The following is a 17,725-nucleotide window of genomic DNA, read 5'->3' as shown; positions in this document are numbered from 1 at the left end:
GCTCCAAGGCCGACGCCGCGGTTGGCGCCGAGCGCGCGAGCATTGTGTTCTCATTCGGGCGCTAACGACCGCCTCCCCCCCCCTCTTCCTCTCCCCCGCCTCCTTCTCCTCCTCATTCGTTTTCGCTCTGCCGTCTCCGCGCCGTCCACTCTCGCCCCGGTGTGTTCACGTTCTCATTGTCGCATTGTCGTCGCGGTGCCGACGGCCGTAAATGCGGTCTGGCCTCCATTGCGCGCGCCTAGCGCGTTCTGTATTACAGCCGCCCTTTCTCGCTTTCTACCTCTCCTTTCACGCCCCCCTCCGGCGGGAATTCGTTTGTCCGGGCTTATATATGTATAAGGGCGCTGGGAACTCCGTTGGGAGGAATTAGCGCGAACGTGCGAGGAATGAATGCCCGGAAGAAAAAGGGTGAAGAAACCGGTGGCGTCAGTGGCTGTAGGCTGCCTCTGCGGTTGCGTAATTTGCGAGCGTCGCCGAAGATTGCGATATATAGTGCGCCAGAGCGGGTCACGCGGTCTGTCCGTTAAGGAAAGTCGACGACACGTCACCGCTCCGGAGTTTATAGCTGCGTGGCTCCGAGTCTTTGCGTAATAGCTTCCCGCTCCGCTGTGCTGTATAACCCGTTTCGGTCGCTTCTTTCGCCGATCAGGGAGGGCGCGTTGATTGCGAGCCCGAGTATACTGCCGCACAGTGCGGTCTGTATATGGCATTGCCCGTTCTTCAGTGGCTACGTATACAGTCTTTGTCAAAAGTATACAGCCCAACGGGTCTGCTTCTGAGCCCTGTAGCGCGGCTCCTCTTGCATGCATACTCACGGACCCTGAGCTCACGTAGGCGGGGCGAACTTAAGTATTCGACCCTTCCAAGCTTAGAACTGTGAAATGTGCTTAAAGAGCCCCGCTACACGGCTGCGAATCAATCTTCCTAGGCTGTATGTTTTCTGACAGACTTTACGTGACGTTTGTGTGACGTGAAGCGTGTGCGTGCGTGGTGGCATCATTTACCTTTTCCACGCGTAACTCATTGTTGTAACGACAGGGATTGTCGCTAGCTCAAGCTTTTTTTATCCAGCGTTATTGTCGCCTTTCTATAAGAGAACTTTGGGCTTCCTTCTGTGTGGCTCTAAGCGATCAAGAAAAAGGAAGTACACAGTCCTTCTATTCGCGTATCGGAAGCGCATTTCAAGAACCCTGATTCGACCTTTAATATAATAAAGTATACACCCTCGCTCTCTTTTTCTCCTTTTCTGTTTAGCAGGCGCGGGCAAGACACTGGATCCGAGCGCGCATTGTTTCCGGCCGTTCCAATTAGCCGCGTACCTGCCCACACCTGTTATTACGGCGTGCCGTACATTCCGCACACTCGTTCATCTCGCGTTATTGTCTCCTTCGTTTCAGCGGGCGCGTATGCGCTTATTACCGGGGCCCGCGAGCCGTCCCACGACAGAGAACCCCGTGTTCGCCCGCCTCCATTGTAACGCCGGGCGTGTTTAATAGAGTACTTCCCTCCCTTCCGTTCCTTCTTCCTCTTCCGTTCGCGTGCCTGCTCTCGTACATACCCGCGGACTCCTCGGCGGCTTCGAATAGGCCCATCGGCGCGTGCATGAATTTCCCAAGCGCGCTCTCGTCTCAGCGACCTTCAGCAGGCGACGCCAACGCTGAGCGAAATGTCAGCCGCGTGTGGGAGGGAGCGTGCTGCTGCCGCGCGACGGAGCGGCATCAGCCCGGTGGCAATAGTTCGACTCAATGGGGCGCGCTAGAATGGCGTCGTGCTGATCCTCCGCCTCCGAGCGTACACCGGGCTCTGTACAGTTGCGTGCACTGCGGTGTCAGCCTCACGTGGGTGGTTTGGGGCACGTGGACTTCTTATTCCTTCAACTTATCTCAGTTGTCGATGTGGGGGTCGCTGTTTCCAGTGGCTGTCCTAACGTCTTCCTCTTTTGAACGGTATGTATACTGGGAGCATCTTCTCCCGCAGGTCCCTCAGTCTCCTCACATTTCTCGAGGTGGGGACGCGATCACCGGTGCTGCGTTCCATACCGCAACGTCTTGCAATGGAGTGGATGTTTGGAGTGCGACCTGTAGCGGTAGATTTCTAAGCGTGTGTGAGTGGCTCACCAGCGCTGGAGAACGGAAGCTGCAAGAAACTGAGACGGAGTTCGGGGAGCCTCCGTGAGTTGGGTTGTTACCGCCTTTCCATTCCGACTGTTGGCGCGTGGTGTAGCGTTCAAGAAATGATAAGGACACGAGAAAGACACTTGCTCCTTTTTTTTGCGATTTTTTTTTTTCACTTTCACGGTCATTCTGCATTCTCAGGTATGGCATTTCAGCAGTTAAAACCTGTGGCTGGCGCTCTTTGCCTTGGTTGTCATTGTGCCCTTGAAATCAACACCACCACCACCATTATCATCAGCCTGACTACGCCCACTGCAGGGCAGAGGCCTCTCCCTTGTATCTCCAATTAACCCTGTCCTTTGCCAGTTGCGGCCACCGTATCCTCGCACACTTCTTAATCTCATCCGCCCACCTAACTTTCTGCCGCCCCCTGCTACGCCTCTGAACGAACCAGCGCAAAAAACACAACGGACAAGAAAAAGGCGCAACACTAGCCCAACAACAAGTGCGCTACGCCTGCCTTCTCTAGTTAGTTAATTAAACGCGAAAAAATACACTTAGACGTCGATATAGTGCATGGACGTCAGGAGAGCCACGGACGTCGATATAGTATGTGTGCGTTTTCCTTTCTCATTGAGATCAATGCGGCGACCCGCATTGATCTCAAAGGTTTTTTTTTTCTTCTTTTTAAGTTTTAGACTAACCTGTGCTTACGATCGTTGCTGGGGCGTGACACCGCGGTCTGTGACGGACGCCGAACATAGCAAGCAAAAAAGAGACGTTAAATGATTTTTTTTTTCTTTCATTAAACGACGGCCGTTGGTGTTACACAGAACTCTGCAGGGTCTCAATTGATTTCGCAGCTTTCCCGCTGCGCGGCGTCCCTCGTTGTCGTCGTAACGCACGGTGTTGCCTTGGCACTAAGAAACCAATCACCCGGTCGTGACCTCTTCCATACGCGCTTATCGACACGGTCACGCCAGCTGTGACCGCACGCCGTGTACGCGTTCGTCTACGCTTCCAGATGGAGACAACCGTTTCGCCACCGTTTTTGCCAGTCGTGTCTCGAAAGAGGGGAGAAGAAAACAACTGTAGGAGCATACGTGCTCTCCATATAAGGACCGTTTCCTTTCTGTACAGTTCCTTCTTTCTTCCTTTCTTTCTTTCTTTCTTTCTTTCTTTCTTTCTTTCTTTCTTTCTTTCTTTCTTTCTTTCTTTCTTTCTTTCTTTCTTTCTTTCTTTCTTTCTTTCTTTCTTTCTTTCCTTCCTTCCTTCCTTCCTTCCTTCCTTCCTTCCTTCCTTCCTTCCTTTCTTTCTTTCTTTCTTTCTTTCTTTCTTTCTTTCTTTCTTTCTTTCTCTCTTTTCTTCTTTTTTTCTTTCTTTCTTCTTTTCTTTCTTTTAGGGGGAAGGGTGGGGGGGGGGCGGACTGCCAGCTCTGTATTCTCTTCATGTCACGGCCGTCTCAGCTCAAGATAAGTACCTGCGCGGTTTGCCAGCCTCTCTGGCAACGCCTTTTATGATCTCCGTCATCCCATTTGCCGCAGTTTAAAGGCGTTATAATATGAGGCTGTCTAGAAAAGGACACCGTGGGTAAATTAAGCGTGTTCGTGCTTCGGCGATGTTAAGGAAACGGGAGAACAAAAACGCCCAGCCTCGCACACGTGCAGTGCCTTCTGCTAATTAAGTTGGCAGTTACTTGAAAAAAAGAAACTACGACGTCGTTCATTGCAGCTGGTGTTGGTCGAGTCCTTCCTCCCCATCGTTATTTCCACTTTTTTTTTTCGCTCGAAAAACTTTCGTTAAGCACGACGCGTGGTTCGCGCCCGGATGTGTCCTGAACTCGAGCTTGCATCACCCCTGCCTGCCGCCACTTACCTCCACCTGTCGGAAGCTGCGTGTACGGTGCACCGTTCTGTGGCTGATCGCGCGGGGATCGGTGCGTGTGACGCGCAGTCCGCGGAGCATGATGCGGCGCCGCTCGTAATTGGAAAAGCGAGACCTGGTCCTACTACGCGCGCTGTATAGCCCCCCCCCCCCCCCCCCCCCTCTCCGTCTTTTGTTGACACGCGCATACGCCCTGATGCGTATTGCGCCTGTTCTGCGGAATAATACGTTTCCGCCACGACGACGGCCGCTGCGTCATTTCGAGCGGCCTCCCCGGGGTGTCCGATTGCCAGTGAGGTCGGCGTGTTTACGCTTCTCCGTTACCGTCCGGCTCATTCGGCTCGGAGGAAAAAAAAAATTACCTTTCAGCCCCCCCCCCCCCCCCCCCTCCTCCTCCAGGTGGTGTAGCTGCACCTGTCGTTGTGACCTGAATGTGGGTGTCGTTGCACTCGCCGGAGTTTTTCGACGAGAATGAAACCAGTTAATCCATCTCCAGCATGAAGGCAACTGCGCGCTACCCTGGAGATTTGCTGTTCTGGAGATTGATTGATTGATTGATTGATTGATTCATTCATTCATTCATTCATCCGTTAATTCCTTTTTGTTGAGCATATGTTCCTGTTTTGCAAAGCCAGCTAGTACCAGATGCACTCCTCCTGATGCTATTCTTATACCCCTGTCAAGCGGGCAAGTTAAGTGCACTTACGGGGAGTGCGCTTTGGCATCCCGAGTGACACTTTGGGCTACGCGGTGCTAAACGGGAAACCAAAGTGCACTCAGTAAAATAAATAATTGCGACAGAAAATCAGCGGAATTTCTGAACAGGCAGATGGAAAAGAAAAAAGACTCATAATATTTGATTGCTTAACGTGATAGCGCAAATAAAACGAGGCTCAACAGTTTTTAACGATGAAAAAAAAAAATGAAAGTAGCAGAAAAGCCAAGACCAGCCAAGACTATCCAGAATTTCGACAACAAACAAGATGGCGGCGGGCAGCGATGTTGCATCTGATCACGTTAACTTGCTTTGTTGCTTCGCTTGTAGCTATAACCAACGAATTTTTTCTGAAAACAGTGTTATAACACGTAAAATAAAGTTGTAAGTATTTTTATGCATTATAAATTTTGTACCATTGGAACCGCTGGCGTCGAGGCTACGCACTCGGCCAGCAAAGTGTGGTCCGTGAACGCACTCCTAGCGGAGTGCACTTTCCCGCGAGTGACACTCTACTTGCGTCGTTTAGATGCGGCAAAGTGTACTTACAGCGAAGTACACTCTCCGTAAGTGCACTTAACTTGCCCGCTTGACAGGGGTATTACTGGAGGTTGTTCCATAGCTCCTTGTTCAGAATCGGCCTCCTAAAGTCCCGTCTTACCGTGTTCAACTTTCGGAAGCACGACTTTGCCAGCTTCATCTTTACGTCGCTATTTTATTGCCCCCCTTTCGGTTTTATCCACCTTTAAACTGCAGTGACAAGAGAGTCGGCCCCAACGTCCTTGCTTCCCAACTCCCTTGCTCCCCAACTCCCTTGCTCCCCAACTCCCTTGCTCCCCAACGTCCTTGCTCCCCAACGTCCTTGCTCCCCAACGTCATTGCTCCCCAGCGTCCTGCTCCCCAACGTCTGGCCAATCTGTTTGCACGAGTCGGTGCGCGCCAAGCCGGATACAGGGGGCTTCGTCAGCGTGCGTCCTCGTCACTTCCGCCTGTCCGGCTGCAAGCGGTGCGGAATCGCGTAGCCGTTGCCTTCTCGAGGCGGGCAGACAGAGACGGCGCTGGCATGGACGGGCTGCCGCGTATTTACGGGTCGCGGCCGATACAGCGTCTGGCATTGCGTTTCCAAGAGTGTGTGTATGTAGGAGACAACGTGGCTGGTAAATAAGCGGTCTTTCAAAGCGCGTGAAGAAGCTTCACGTGCTAAATTTTGTCTTAAAGCAAGGGAAAGGAAAACTGTGAACACCGAGGAAAGGAAAACTGTGAACACCGAACCACGAGGAGATGAAACCATAATCGCATTGCATCCAAAGACGCCTTCTATTGCAGTGAGTCGTAGCGCCTTTTTTTTGTATTTCATTTCCTACCAGACAAGGTTTCATTGCACACAATGACAGCAGGGGCTGTTGGAATATTACTGCGAGCGGAGCACATTTTTTCGTGGAATGCTGAATTTAGTTTTCGTGCACTGACCTCGTGAAGCCTTGGAGGGCTTTTTGTTCAAGTGACGCAGTGTCTTCATGATTACAGCGCTTGTACAATCCCGGACAATCGATGAAGCAGGCGACTATAAGTTATTTAAAGAAACGGAGCTCAGTTGGAAATGTTTCTCTGTAAAACTCGGTAAAGAGTTAGACAGCTATGGGAGAGCGATCGTAAGTGTAGCTAGCATACTAGTAAACGCGCTAATGTCGCACCCAGATTTCAGACGATGGTGTACCCTCGGTCACGCCGTAAGGTAAGGTAAGGGAAGATAGGAAGGTGGGTGTGAAAGAAGAAAGAAACAAAGAGGTGCCGTAGTGGAGGGCTCCGGAATAATTTTTACCACCTGGGGTTCATTAACGTGCACTGACATCGCACAGCACACGGGGGCCTTTTGTGGTCAGCCTCCATCTAAATGCGGCGGCCGCGGTCGGGTTCGAACCCGGGTACTCCGGCCCGGTAGACGAGCTCCTTAACCACTGAGCCACCGCGGCGGGTCGGTGGATTGGCCGTTTTTTGTTATTTCGTCGGTCTTATTTGGCACTAAGCCCTGGCTTTCATCTAGGCCGCAGCTTTGAAATGCCTAGTGCCGCCTCAGTAGTCTTATATCTGCGGCAGTGTCGCTGCTGTTGGTGGCGCAGCAGTCGCCTGCGATGTTTCTGGCTGGGTTTTGTAAATGGGCTTCCCTACAGGGCGCGTGCGGGAGATTTTGCTTTTCTTCCGGTCCGTCTGATCCTTCTCCGCCCGCAAAGTCTACCGTCCGATTCGCCGGAGGACGTGCGCGATGCAGCGTGCACCGAACGGACCTGACAAGTGCCCCCGAACAGCTAACGCGCCGAGCTCTGCGCCTCGGTGGCGTTAGGACGACGCTAGCTGACTATCCAGTTCTTCCCCGGCTACTCGGTGGGAGCTGGGTTCATCCTTCGCTGCGTCTTCGTGGTCTTCGATCTCCATCTCGCAGATAGTACGGGGTTCGCGGACGTATATCCGACGTTGATCCCGGAGGCTTGACGCTTGCTTCGACGTGCGACCGGAGGTGTTTCTGCTCTTGCCTCGTCAGTTGTGTGCAGTGGGGTAGGATTAGTATACCGCAGCGGCGGAGATAAGATGTTCGAGTACCCACTGCCGACGGGGTATCCAGCGGTTTTTCGATGTTGCCTGGCTTTCTCTGGGGTGAAATGCGTGGAGAAATTTTGTCGGGCAGACCAAAAGGTGTTGGCCATGAGACTTCCTGGCCGAGCTTGCCCTGCGCCATTAAAGTCGCCCTCTTATCACTATCATCTTCTTCGTTGTTGGCTTAGCAAAGAGAGAGGGAGAAAGTTTGTTTTGTGGGTAAGTTCTTTGGGGTAAGGGAAAATAGGTGAGAAAAATAGGACCCCTTCGGTCAGGGGACTCGGTCTGCTAAGGTCGATCCCCACCTTCCTCTGCACGGAGAGATGAAGCCGGGCCGTTTTAATTTCCCTTCAGAGGCTCGTCTTTAATTCAACACCAAGCACGGCGAGCAGGTCTCCTCGTCGTGCCTTTTCTGGGTGGCAGTTCAACGATCCCCTAGCCTTTCTGCTGTGCGCCCAGTTGGCCCCAGCTCTCTGTCGTTCCACCGCCGGACGTTGAAGAAATTGGAACGACCCTCTGGGGGGCGAATGCATTGAAAACGTTTTGCACCCAGACGGGGAGTGAGCGGGTGGCGTTGTGTCTGACGTCAGCGATCCCTTCTCCCCCCTCCCCTTCCCGACGACGACGATGACCCGTTTCGTCACGTGACCGGCGCGCCGCCAGTTGACTCGCGCAACCCCTCCGGCCGAATGCATGCGCCCTTGTCGTTATGGCGAGGAGGAGCGGGTCTGTCTCACCTCAGTCGCGTCTGGAGGGTAGAGAGGGTGGTGTACTTTACCGCTCGAATTCAAGACGAAGGGGAGAGGAGGCGGTGAAAGGCCGGCTCTCACAAAAAACACCGTTCTCGCTTTGTTGCTAGCTTGCTAGCTCGTTTGTCGTGCGAGGGCTCCGGGTTTGAACAAACAAAAAATGAAAAGTAAAGGGGGGGGGGGGGGGGCTCGTCGATAGGTTCGTCGGCCCCGAGGAATAGGATAGCCCGCCATTGTTTCCTAGCTTCGCCGCAGTGTGACTTGAGGAGAGTGCGTTTCGCGATGCCCTGTTCGATGCGTTGCTCGTCATTGGGTTTCGTTCGTGCCTCTGTGCGTCGCTTCAGGCGCCATCCGATTTTGGCGCGCCGTCTAGACGGGTTGATTCTTGCCACTCTGGTGGTCGAGGTTAAAGGTCCTTTTACAGAAAGGAGTAAAAAGGCAGTGCTCTAGAGGGCAGTTTACTCCTTTTTTTACTCCCACATAGGCGTATTCGGGTGTAGAGTGTACGCAGACTGGCAATACATATTGCTGCACGAGTTTCTGGTCTCGTCAAGCTTTAGAATGATGTTTCCACTTCGTTTTAGAGGTATAAATTGCTTCGCAGTGCTTTTCTAGGTAATCATGTTGACTAGAATTATAAATCAAAGTGGAGCGCATCCGTTAATTACTCGAACGAACAAAAACGAATTGTTACGATGTTGCATTTTAACTGTGGTCTCAGTTCCATCCCGTGACTTGTCCAGCTTCAGTTGAAACCATATTGGGAATAAACATCCATCTAGGACCATTGTTCTGGAGTGATGTTAGCGATTTCAAAGCGGAAACTTTGACCTCACAAATGACGAAAGCAGTGGACGCCCTCGATCGTCAACAAGGCACAAAAAAAAAAAAAAAAAACGGCAATGTAACTGCCTACTCGTCGTTTGTTGTCATTCTAGCTCTTGAAGCAGGCTGATTTAAGTGCTGTAGCGAGTTAAATATACGTATCAGCGTTTTTATTGGTTTTCCCGTGCCTCACGTCACCTAAAGTTCAACTGCACGTCGCAGCCATCGTTCGGCGAAACATATGAAATTCAGTTAAAAATTATTTAGATGTCATAAGCGAATACCACGTGGGGAGCCATGCGTTCTATTGTATAACGCATCATTTTAAAGGAGAAAGCATATAATAAAATTGGATGTCTGTACTAATTATATTGGGGACAGCGCAGCGAAATATGGAAAGGAACGCTCCTTCTAGCTCCGAGTGCCGGCTTTCGATAAAATTAGAGGGGGGGGGGGGGGGCACTTTGACGATCTAAAGTGCACGAGGCGAAACCCTTTTCGCGCCGATTTGACTGCCTCTGTTGCTGATTGCACGCTGTTTGCGAATGACAGACTACGTACGCTTCTGTAGCGAATTATTATTATCATTCTACTGATGCATTTGGCTGAATCATTCTGCTGATCTACTTTCGCTGAATTCCATCACGTGTGGCTCGAAGTTGTCAGGCGCCAAGCGCGTGCGCAGTAGGAACCGTCGATGACGTCATCAGTTTGATTGAAAGCTTTAGTGCGACAGAATTTCGGCCGACAGTATATGAGCCATTAAAGGGATACTGAACCAAACTTTCGGAGCTGCTCTTTTACATGTAAACAAGAGCTTGACTGCTAAAATTGATAAATGCGACAAGCATTTTAGATAAAAACGGTGGATCGCACGTTTATTTTTCGCGATTTATTGCCGTATCGTTGCACCTGGCGGCCGCCTGTGGAAGCGGCGACTAGACGTCAGAACGTCCGCGCCCCCACTGTTCCCACAGGAGCACGACTGCCATCGCTACTCGCGAGTTTTGCCAGTTTTGCGTCGGAGATTGGGGGCCTTATCGCTTGGTCTACCCAAACTGCACTGCGACATCGCGCGTGACGCGACCGGTTGCCTGTCGGACGAGGGTGTCATGACACCACGGTCTTCACCTCGCGCCGGCCGGGAGAGCTTGGCACGCGCTCATGAAACATCGAAAATAAAACCATCCGCTGAAAAATATGCTAAGTGACGACTAGATTTCGGTGTTAATCACATTCCGTGAATCTAGTTTCAGCCATTTTTGTTCAGTTTTAAGATTTTGCTTCAGTATCTCTTTAAAAGATGTAAACTTGGGTTACTGACCACGTCAAAAAGGGGGTTAGTTGACGTTTCGGAACCGCTACGGGTTTCTTGTTCACAATGAATAACCGGCAACTAGCGTCATAATAACCGGCAAGTGAAACTTCCACTAACCCCCTTTTTGATGTGGTCAGTGACCCAAGTTTACATTCTACTATGCCACTACCTGACCAGACGGGATTCGGTCAAACCCTGGATTACATCTCTTTAAAGGCTTTCGCCTTAAATTTCTCCCAACGGTGATGTTTTCTCAGCCTGTCTGATCCTGCAAGAGCCGTTACAAGCGGCACCATCTCTATCGCTTCTTGAGCGCTGCACGATTTTAAGTTTGGCGGAGACGGGGGAGAGCGTGGTAGGCCCTCCTTCCCTCTGGCTTTCGAGAGCCGCGGCTGAGCTCCCCCCCCCCCCCCCCCCCCCTCAAGTTTGGCGGCTGCGTCTTAATTCCACCCGCCAGCGGCGGTCGGATCGATGTGCTCGCTCGAGCGGAGAAGCACGCCGGCTGGCGCACCGCCGAAGGCTGCTCTCGCGCGTCGCCGCGTTGCTTCGTTAGCTAACGAACCTCCGGGCCGTGTTGCGCGCCGGCTTGTCCCCCTGTGCTCGGTCCACTTGCTGCGCGCTTTGCGTCTGTGTGGGCCTTGTAGTATGGGTGGCCCTGTTATACTGGGCCGTGTACGTGCAAGCCTGTCCGCTTTTGCTCGGTCACAAACGAAGGCCAGGTGTTGGTCCCACTACACATACGACGAAAATTCCCCGTCGTTTCTGTCGTAACGGCTCATTTATTGTGTCGTTCTGGTCGAAAAAAAAAACGACAGAGCCACGTCAAAAATACAACGATGTTTCGTAGTTTTGTCGTAACGACAGATTTTTCAGTCGTTTTGTAGTTTTCCTGTAGTGCCGGTGTTATTTCTGTAGTACTTTGCTGTATTTCGTAGCTCTGTAGTACTTCTCTGTATAGTAACTGCACGAAATTCTGTTGTAACTGCAAAAATTTCTGCTGTCACTGCAAGTTTTCGGTCAGAAACGTCGCAAAAAAATATGTTGTGAAGACAGGGACATTTCTTGGATTTTTTTTTTCTACTGTGGTATGTCGCTGGTGTACAAGTCATCGCTTGTGTGTGCGACCGTGGCAAAGCCCGTTCAGTCAAAGTTGGCGGTAAAGTTAGTCCTGATGTACGCCAAGCATTCCCCATTGCCCTGTTGTAACTGCACGATTTTCTATAGTATTACCGGGCTGTCGTCCCAGAAGAGCCAGTTCTGTCATGACTGTACAGGAGACTGCGCAATACTACTCAATGACAGGAGTTCCGGGTCTACGCCAAAGGTCGGTGCGCAATCTTTGTGACCCAAAATGTCGTCTCCCGGCCGTCGATAAACAATACACTCTAAGCAGAAAGGGGTAAAAAGGGAGTAAACTGTACTCTAGGTGTTCAACTCCCTTTTATACGAGGGAGTTTGCTAGATGACAGCTTACTCAATTTTGACTCCCATGTAAGCGTATTCGTGTTTAGAGTGTTATATAGCGCCACCACTCTGAACGGTGGTGCTGGCTTATAGCCAAGATTCGTGCTGATTATTGGATCTCTTTTTGTAATATATATATTTTTTTCTCGCCTGGTATCAGGGTGTGGTGCGTCGTATCTTTTGCCTCCACTAATCCTCTTAGGGCTTAAGTTGGTCTTACTTGCCTTTAACACCCTCCACCGGCTTTTCGTTAAATCATTCAATCGCCTTGCGTCGTGAGTATCCGGACTGCGGATAACGTGTTCCTTCATTTGCGCGAAAGTCGTCGAAGGGAGCAAGACTGTCTGTGCGATAGAAAGCGCACGCACGAAGAGGTTCATAACGCGTGTCGCTCTCGTTTACAGTTCTATACAAGTACACGCAACTGTGTGCCATATTGTGGTTCTTCGTCTTTTTACAAGCACCGCTCGTCTTGTGGTATACAGAAAGAAAAATTACAGGATTGCGCTTAAGTCTGTTTAAGAGCGGAAATGCAAAAGCCTTTCTCTTTCCTCTTTCTCCCTCCCTTTTTCACTTCCCACGACCTCTGCAGGACTCGAACCCACGAAGTTTTGCTATCGCTATCATCATCATTACTATTATCAATACTAACGTCACCACTGTCATCATCATGGATAGCACAGACTGTCACTATCGCTATCATCGTCATAATCGATATCACCAACTGTCATTATCGCTATCATTATCACCAACTATCAATATCGCTATCAGAATTGGTGAACGAGGTCCCCAGTGACGTCACAGGGGACCAACTTCCGGCGACACATTTTGCGGACACTTCCGGCGTCAACATCATCATCTCATGCTTGCGAATTGATAATTTCTGTCATTGCATAATAGGACAGCCGCCTTGCGTCACCGGTTTCGACCTATGCCTGGAGGTATACACACAAAAGTGGCCTCTGTTTGTTTTTCTTTTTTTTTTCTCCGTTCCTTGCTCGTCGGAGTTATAGATCGCCTATTCCCGCGGCGGTCCTGTCCCGAATAGCTGCGGCCGCTTCCACGGCTCTCCTCCTGACTGGCTGCAGACCTCCTAATACCTTTCCTCCTCTCCCACTCCGTCGTCCTCCGATAATTCGCTTCATCCTATTAGCGCGTTGCCGGTTCAGAACGCCCTTCGAGCTCTGCTAGCTGCGTGCCTGGCTATATACGTTGCAGTTCGTTAACTCGCCGGCCTAATACCGATCGTCCGGGTATCTCTGCCCTTTTGGTCAGAATGAGTGGAAGGGGGGTAGCTGATGGCATCCGATGTGTTGATTGGACGCCGCGCTCACATTACTCATGGGCTCGTTGTGTTGCGAAGAACGGCGCAGTCGATTCGTGCGATAACGATCGTCCTTGCCTGCCTTCGCGGGGACAGCGAAGCCTTCTCCCACCGCGCCGTGCAGTTGTGTATCAGCGATCAACGGCGAGAGCACAGGGGTGGGCTTGTCGTTGTTCAAACCACAGCGGCGCCGCTCATTATGGCCCTGGGCACGTGAACTCCCTTGGACGTCCTGGGGACGTCTGAGAGGTCCTAAGGACGTCTGAGAGGTCCTAAGGACGTCTGAGACGTCCTGAGGACGTCTGAGATCTTGAGGACGTCCAGTGGAGTTTCAGTGCTCACCGAGGACAGTTGACTGACTGCACTGATCATTGCGAGCAAGTATACTTTGCTATTAGTTTCGTTTAGATTCGTTAACGAAATGTAATCATTTCCGTCTGTGTGGTACTGCCAGCTAGGAAGAAAAATGTTCCCATCATCGTTTTACTTCGCTCATTTTTATCATTTTCATGTTATCTGGCTGTAGCGCACTTCACGACAGAAGTGCTTCAGGGACGCTTTGTTTGTTGTAGAGACTAAACTGTTGGTAATGCTTTTTTTTTCTGTAACCAGGTAAATTTAACCACGTTTGCTCCTTTTTCCATCACACTGCTGTCCTGTGTGTACCATCGGGGTCGTGGTTCGAGCGAGTCGGTAGTTACAGTGAAAGGTCTTCATTTACTAAGTGGTGGGCTTGGCTTTACACTCGGTTTCCCGGAGTGGAGATGTTGCGCAAAAAGCACTATAGTATTAGGGAAAGCCTCTGGGGAATTGATGCCCTTACTTTCTCTCTCTCTCGCCGCGCTTGAAGTCAGAAAAAGAGAATCGTATTCGAGGAGTGCGCCCCGATCTCTGTGGCCCAGTGGTCCCGCGGTTGCGTGCCCACCGTCCATCGCTTCGCGCGAAACTTGGAGAGGCAGAATGAACGAGAGAGAGAGAGAGAAAATATAAAGAAAACATCGTTGCAAAGCGTTAAACCACTGCCAGTTACTTGGCCGCGTCCTTCGGTATTACATCTTCTTCCCCGCTTTCGTGGGGAAAGTTCGCCGCTGTCTTTTCGAATCGCGTTTCGTACCTTTCTCTTCCTTTCTTCTTTACTCTTTCTTTCTTTTCCGCCTCCTTTGAAGCGCGAGGGCTTTCGCGAGTCTGTTATTCATCAGCGTCGCCTAATCGCAAGCAGAACGGAAAACCACACGCCCCCGCGCGAAAGCAGACCAAAAATAACGCGCAGTTCAGTGCGCACGCGCCGTTCCGTGCCCCCGGGCGGGTGGCTTTTGCGGCGCGAACCGCGAGACGCGCGGAGAAAAGGTTTCCTTTCAAAGAAACGAAGTTTACGTTTGGGGATGTTTCTTCCCGTTTTCCCTAGCTTGTTTCCCCCTTTTTTTCTCCCTAACTCGGTTATGCTCGCATTTCGTGGCGGTGGTGGCTGTATAGCTGCGCACGGACAGCGCGAAATTAGTTTCGCTCTGTGCGTTCGTGCGCAGCGGGCCACTTTGGTTGGCGCTGCGGGGTCCGCTCTCCCCATTCTTCCCCATTTTTTCCCGAATTCCTTCTCGGCTTCGCGGTTGCGCTCGGCCTTTTCTTCTCTGAAGTCCGAATTATGTGCGAACTTGAAACGCGCTGCTCTCGGGCTCTATTCTGCTACGCCTCTTCCTTTTTTCTCGGCCCGGAACTTTCCCCGAAGCTGTGTAGTGACGCCCTTTTTTTCGCGACTCGAACTTTACAAAGGGAGGAAAAAGGAAGTCGGAAGGGATGGACAGCCGTCCTCCTTAGCGCGCATCCAATTAGTTTTGCTCTTTCCACCGAGACGAAACCCGGCACGCGAGACGCGCTTCGTTGTTACTGCGTGTGGTTTCTTTGTCACTTTTTTTTCGTCGCCTTATTTTTAACTATTGTGGGAAACGTATACCGAACACCAGCGGCGTAGAGTCCGCGCAGTTCCTTCCCCTTTTCTTTCTCTTTCGTTTCTTAAATCCTTTTTTTCCTTCTCTTCTTCCCTCCTTTCTTTACTCTGTTTTTTACTCTTCCTTTTTTTCACTCATTGTTACAATTCTTCCCTTTTCCTTCCTTTCCATCCTTCTTTCCTTTGTTCCTTTTCCCGTCTTGTATCTTGATTCCCCCTCTGTTCTCTTTCTTTTCCTTCCCATCTTTTCTTCCTTCCTTCTTTTATTCCCTTTCCTCGGCTTTCTTTTCAACTTCCTTTTCCCTTGCTTTCTTTCGGCCCTTCTCTCTTTCTTTTTCTTCCCTTTTTGTTTTCTTCAGGCACACATTTTCCTGCATTTTTCCCCTTTCCAACTACTTTTCTTTTTTCCTTTCTTTTATACATTTTTTCATTCTTTACTGAAACACTGTAAACTGCCTTCCATCCTCCATCCGCCCCTCCCCGAGTCGGGCTACTACACGTAAAAGACGGCTGGACTGCCTGTGGGGCCTCACGTCTGAGGAAAAGGAAGGGGGGGGGGGGGGGGGGGGGGCTTGCATGGCGCCGGGCACGCGTATACGCGCAGCGTATGGCCGTATATGCGTCCTGACGTGTTACGAGCGCACTATTAATTATTTCTTTCGGGCGCTTCGGTCGTGCGAGCAGTGTTTTTGTCGTGAAAGAAGGAAATAAGAAGTGTGGGGGGAAGCATAAAGAAAAGCGTGACAGTGTTTTCACGAAAAACGGGCGCGCGATATCCCCCCCGGACCCGTATATAGCGCGTCTTATAGCAACGCCGTCCGCGCCCAAATTTTCCGCGCATGTTTTTTCTCTGCATGGAAAAGATAGGTATAAATTGCGCGGAGAAACTATTTAGGCTAGTGGTGGGGGAGGGGGGGGAGGGGCGGTGGGAGGCTCGTGCGAAACCTTAATTAAACTGTCTCGTCCGTAGTGAATCATTTGATGTGGCTTCTTTTAATCTTGTTTTTTCATTTTTTGTGTGTGTGTCGTTAGTGCCGGTCGCGTGCTGTAGTTTCAAAGTTGACGGCACGCGTAGCTATTACGCTTAGGCAGCCTCTTTCCTGAGCCTGAAAGGTGCCCGGCGTTCCCCTTCCGCTATTATAGATGTCCGGATATACGGCGAGGACACCGGACATGACTTAGAGAAAGGGAGAAAGTGTAACGGGCGGCGTTTAGCGTTTTAGTCTCTTAAATAGTTCGTCCTTCTATTCCTTTGGAGATCGCTTTATTAAAGTTTATTTTCTGTTAGGGAATGAAGAGAGAGAGAGAGAGAAAACGGAGGGTGTGGTGGAGAGGTGACAGCTCGCTGTAGTAACGCATACAGCTGCGAGGGTTTTTCACCAGCCATTTCCAGGGGGCGCTTCTCGTCAGACCGCTGGTCGCTGATAGGCTGATTCATTCGAGAACTACGTAAACGCTTGTGGCAGTAAGACTGTCGCTGGAGTTCGGGCCACGGAGCAAGAAAGGTGTGGTGCGAGGGAGACAGAACGGTCACCCTGAACGGTTTTGGTTTGGCTACCCCACAGTGGTGTACGGGAAAGGGCGCGCCTGTCGGAGACAGTCACCACCTACGCGCTAGCGCGGTGCCTTCAGGTAGTGGAACAGTGGTTGGCCGGCCTCAGAGACATAGAGACTTTTAGCATAGCGCGCGCTGCTACCGCGTAGGTGGTGTCATCAGTGCGCATGCGCGATAGCCTTGGGGGCGCCAGGTGACCGACGGCTGCCCGCGTCGGGACCTGTCAGCGCGCGCGGTAAGCGGGAGCGATATGGACTATGCTAAATGTCTCTAATACTGCGAACAATTTATAACTGTCGCCCGTGGCGCAGCAGCCTACGGAGTGCCAAGAAATAACCTACTCTGAACGGCGAGGGTGTATTGGGTGCAGTACCGATGGCGGCGCTAAAGAACTCGATAGTTCAAGAAAGGGCAACCCAGAGAGGAGTTCACAATGGTGATGTTCACACACTTCTTGGGGCCAAGGATGTCTAAGGAGGTCTTTGTCACATATAAGGGATTCGGTGGTCCAAGGGATCACTTTGTTACGTGAAGACGTCGTCATTTCAGGCGAACGACGACCACGAGATTTCAGGATGGGGTGTCTGGCTAAGAAGCTTACGGTGTGACCCGCCGCGGTGGCTCAGTGGTTACGGCACTCCGCTGCTGGCCTGAAAGACGTGGGTACGATCCCGTCCGCGGTGGCTGAATTTCGATGGAGGGGAAATGGTAGAGGCCCGTGTACTGTGCGATATCAGCTCACGTTAAAGAACCCCAGGTGGTCGAAATTTCCGGAACCCTCCACTACGGCGTCCCTCATAGCCTGAGTCGCTTTGGGACGTTAAACCCCGATAAATCAAATCAAATCAAAATCAAATCATGCTTACGGTGGGAACAGAATCTCGCAATTGACGCAGCTGTTTGAATGTTTGCTTCGTTGGTTCGGAAAGTGGACTGTGTGAAAGTGTTTTATTGTGGTTGAGTGTTAGTATTTCTTCTGTTGCAGGTACGACTACGGCTCCCTGATGGAGAACGCCACCTTCTGCCTGGTTCCCCGTGGCCGTCGCCTGGGCTCCTTCCGCTTCCTGGAGTCCCTGCAGGCGGGCTGCGTGCCCGTGCTGCTGGCCAACGGCTGGGAGCTGCCCTTCGGCGAGGCGCTGCGCTGGGAAGGGGCCGCTCTGCGCGCCGACGAGAGGCTGCTGCTACAGGTATACTTACTTACGTGTGTATGCTGCGCACCCACTGCTGATGCTCGTGGTTTTCT

The 17,725-nt window shown here is 51.3% G+C and overlaps 1 protein-coding gene across 1 annotated transcript in view; it reads left to right on the top strand.

Annotated features, from left to right (window-relative positions):
- ttv (exostosin glycosyltransferase 1 ttv) overlaps positions 1–17,725 on the top strand; it is a 164,024-nt gene that overhangs the window by 102,177 nt on the left and 44,122 nt on the right. The window contains exon 2 of the mRNA XM_089556601.1: positions 17,468–17,669. Within this exon, the coding sequence (XP_089412727.1) occupies positions 17,468–17,669 (202 nt within the window). The remainder of the gene's footprint in view (positions 1–17,467; positions 17,670–17,725) is intronic.

This window comes from Amblyomma mixtum, chromosome 8 (genome assembly GCF_055824585.1).
Source record: "Amblyomma mixtum isolate Tamu chromosome 8, ASM5582458v1, whole genome shotgun sequence".
Lineage (NCBI taxonomy): Eukaryota > Metazoa > Arthropoda > Arachnida > Ixodida > Ixodidae > Amblyomma > Amblyomma mixtum.
This window is presented reverse-complemented; position numbering and strand designations above follow the sequence as displayed.